General features: G+C 35.9%; 1 protein-coding gene across 1 annotated transcript in view; it reads left to right on the top strand.

The window, feature by feature from the left end:
* Positions 1 to 1,283, top strand: part of LOC102018410 (vomeronasal type-2 receptor 116-like) — a 33,324-nt gene extending 32,041 nt beyond the window's left edge. Inside the window, exon 7 of the mRNA XM_013505040.1 lies at positions 1,218 to 1,283. Coding sequence (XP_013360494.1) covers positions 1,218 to 1,283 — 66 coding nt within the window. The remainder of the gene's footprint in view (positions 1 to 1,217) is intronic.
* Positions 1,284 to 3,657: the final 2,374 nt, after the last annotated feature.

Genomic DNA, 3,657 nt, shown 5'->3' with positions numbered 1-3,657 from the left:
CTTATGCATTTTATGACATTTTTCCGTAGACATTGTTCTCCAGTGCAACAAGGAAAGTTTGATTCTTTGCTCACATTTACTTATCCTTGCTGGGACAGTCAAACACTTTTCCCCTCACTCATTCTAGGAGCTTAGAGCCTTGCACACTCATCACACACCAGGGTGTCTCTGAGGTCAACTCGCTTTAGTCATTTTAATTCTCTGTGACAAAGCATTCACACAGTGTTAATTGCTCATATCTCAAGTGTACCCATTTCCGTACCAATCTGTACAGGAATTCTCATCCAGGCTCATATAGAATCCACTAAGGGTTAGGTGGAGTGTGCTGGGGGAATAGCTAGTCCCACAGGGCAAGCCTTGCTCAGAATCATGTTTCCAGTAAAGCCACAGCATTGACCAGGTCATGGTGTCAGTGCCGAGTCTTGCGATCCTGGATGAGAACAAAATCATAAAGTGTAAAGTGATGGAGTGTGCAGGAATTTCCTTGGCTCTATCTGATGTACTAGTAAAGTAATGCTTACTCCTGCCCTTTGTTGATAATCCCTGTGAGGCGCAATATCCCTCACTCCACACTAGTGTATGTGAGACACTTAGAAGCTCCAGTTCTAATGGGGTTAATAATTAAATATATAGTATGATAAATGATGATAATGTGTCATGTCATGAAGTAAGATTCACCCAATTCTTTAACTCTAAGGTATCTGAAAGGAAGAGAAGGAAGCATGATTGTGTTACCTAAGAAGATGCCATGTTTTTACATTTGGAATATGTAAACCTTAATTTGAAGTTCTACTTAGACATTAGTTGCCTAACTTCAAATGAAGACGCCTACATTTTTCAAATTTTTAATAATAGAGTAAAATTCATGAATATAATGTGACATGGCTCGATTATAAACTTAGATATGTGTCCTTCGGATTTTAAAATTTCTAAACGTGTTCCATTTCCATGGCACAGACAAAACATCTTTGTCCTGGAGTGTTATCTTCTAGATGATTCCCTCAATCACTGCGCATGACCCATTTTGGTCGACGCAGGAAACTGCCGTCTCTCAGTCCCACCCTCCCCTCATTTTGCTCTCAGGTTCACTGCAGTAGCTCATTATGTATGTGAAGTGTGACTGAAATACACAGGGAATGTTCACATTAAAGGAATTCATTAGCATGTGAGACACACTGTCAGTGATCACCTAAAAAACTTGATCTTTCTTCAAACAGTCTCACGCCATCATAATTGCCACCTTCCGAGCAGCTCCGGAAGTCCTCCTTCGTGAGTGTCTTTAAAAGGTGTGATCCAATTTCAGTGACTATTACTGCTCAGTGCCATGCGATGGAAATGCAGACTCAAAAATTACTCTGTGTCCTCAGCAATCTTACTCACTGAATACGGCAGCATTTCACTCCGGCTCTTCACCAGAGTAAAATAACTGGGAAGGATAAATATCTTTAATTGATTCAGGACACTGAGGTAGCCCAGACGTTGCAAATACAGATAGCCATACAAAGATGGGAAAGAGACCCACAAAGTTTTGTTTCCAAAACTGCATTGTAAGATATGGTTTGCAAAGTGTAGCTTGTTTCATGAAGTAAACTGAATTTTCCAAAGTTTCATTTTTCCAGTTTTCTTGAGTAAGCTGATATTATATGTTATTGAATGCTTATACAGTTCAACAAAAAAATAGATATCATCTCAATAATTGTGGAAAAATAATGAGGAGCTCAACTTTGATAATATGGCAGGCATGTTGGTGCATGCTTGTAATCCCAGCACTCTGGAGGCTGAAACAGGAGGATCACTGCAAGTTTAGGCTACAAAGTGAGTTCAAATGCATACCGAAAGCCTGTCAGAAAACCACAATAAAACCTTTGATAATAGACATGATACTCTGGGGAGATCTTACTGTTATCTTTGGAAAGTTATGTCAATTGCTTTTTCTTTAAAATTGTGAGTTTTATTGCATTTTCAAAGAGACTAATGTCATATTATTTATATTATATGTGTGTAGAATTTTTATCTGTAAAATTTACTTCATTTTTATGTTATGTGTTTTATGGATTTGTGAAGTTTCTCTTTCTACTTGATGAATCTTTTTTAGGATTATCTAAAGTTTTTTTAGCAGAACAAACTTTAATCTTCCCTTGCTTTATTTTCTGGTCTTTAGTTTGCTCATTTTATATTTTGTAATGAAAATTTCTAAGTCAGAACATGAGCACATTTTCTTTAAATTATATAATCTTCAACAACACGAAATATTTGGTTCATAATATTTTAAAACTCGGACTTATATTTGATAAATAGTAATTTTAAACTAAGATTTTTAAAATCTTTTCTATATTTTCTGGGTTAAGAAAAGTTATTTCTTAAGCCATCAATGTCTGTCTCATCTCTACATTTTGTGTTTTAATATCATTGAATCTTGTTAGCATTGAATGTTTCAATATTGTTCAGCAGCAACGTGTCATGTTGGCTATTATTCAGCCCCCATCCAAATAATACAGGACTGATGTTATTGCTTTTGCAGACAAGTGAATAATATCCTACCAAAGATGTACATCTAGTGCTGTAGCTCTATGTCACTGACTTCCATTCCTATTATTACACTTTATTTTCCATGGAACAAGAAATCTACTGATTGAGATTTGCTGAACTGAAAGCGTGGTGTACACGAAAATCACAACTATTCCTTCATCCGAAACTCACACCGGTGCTTTACCTATGTCGGGAACACTACAGGAAACTGATAGAGTAAGGATGTGTGGTATCCATGACTTTAATGTGATCAACTATAGTTTAAAAAATTAGCACGCGTTGCTACTTAATAAAACACTGCTAATATCCACGGTGGATACTGAAATAAGAAAATCAAGGTGTGGGTAATTTCTTTGAGAAATAATAACCTAATAATGTTAATAATGTTACCTAAGAAGTAATTGCTGGTATCAGGGGCTCCTAACTCCATCATCTCCCTCTGCTCCCTGATCCAACTCACTAATAATAACCTAATAACCTTTAAATACTTTAAATACTTCTAGAAAATATGTAATAATGTATTTTAAATGAGGTAGTATTTATTTCAATAAATATAATACTGAATACAATTACTAAATTTGTACCTGGAATAAGAAAGCATGCTCTCTTTGCTTTTCTCTTCTATATTTTCTACCTCTGGGATGGCTCAGACAATATAACAGGGGGTGGGAATGTGTGTATAGGCATGTTCTTACACGTGTGGTTGGAAATCTCATTCCCTGGGCAAGGGTTGCAAACAAAACAGCAGGTGGGTTTCCCACCTGAGGAGTTTTCCTAATATAGGGTGGCAATTCTCCCTGCACAGAGGGTGCAGAGTCTCAGAAAAATCAGATATATGTTGATAACTTCTTGTACTTTTCATAGTCTTTTATAAGTTGAGTGAAAACTGTTTTTTTTTAAATAAAAGGAAGAAAATATTAACAGACAGACAACATTTTACAAACTAGCACAAGAACAGTACAGACAATACAGAGTTACAAACAAAGTGGTAGGAAATTAACAGGGCTTTTTGTATTACATATTGATATCTTCAAAGTGGTTTCTCATGGAAACAAATACAGACAAGAAATATTGATCAATCAAGGACTCACAAACAGTTTCTTTCAGCAAAGAAATAGAAGACAGTAG

The sequence above is a fragment of the Chinchilla lanigera genome, unplaced genomic scaffold (genome assembly GCF_000276665.1).
Source record: "Chinchilla lanigera isolate Chin_1 unplaced genomic scaffold, ChiLan1.0 scaffold00094, whole genome shotgun sequence".
Taxonomy (NCBI): Eukaryota; Metazoa; Chordata; class Mammalia; order Rodentia; family Chinchillidae; genus Chinchilla; species Chinchilla lanigera.
The sequence above is the reverse complement of the archived record's forward strand: the minus strand, read 5'-3'. Positions and strand labels throughout refer to the sequence as shown.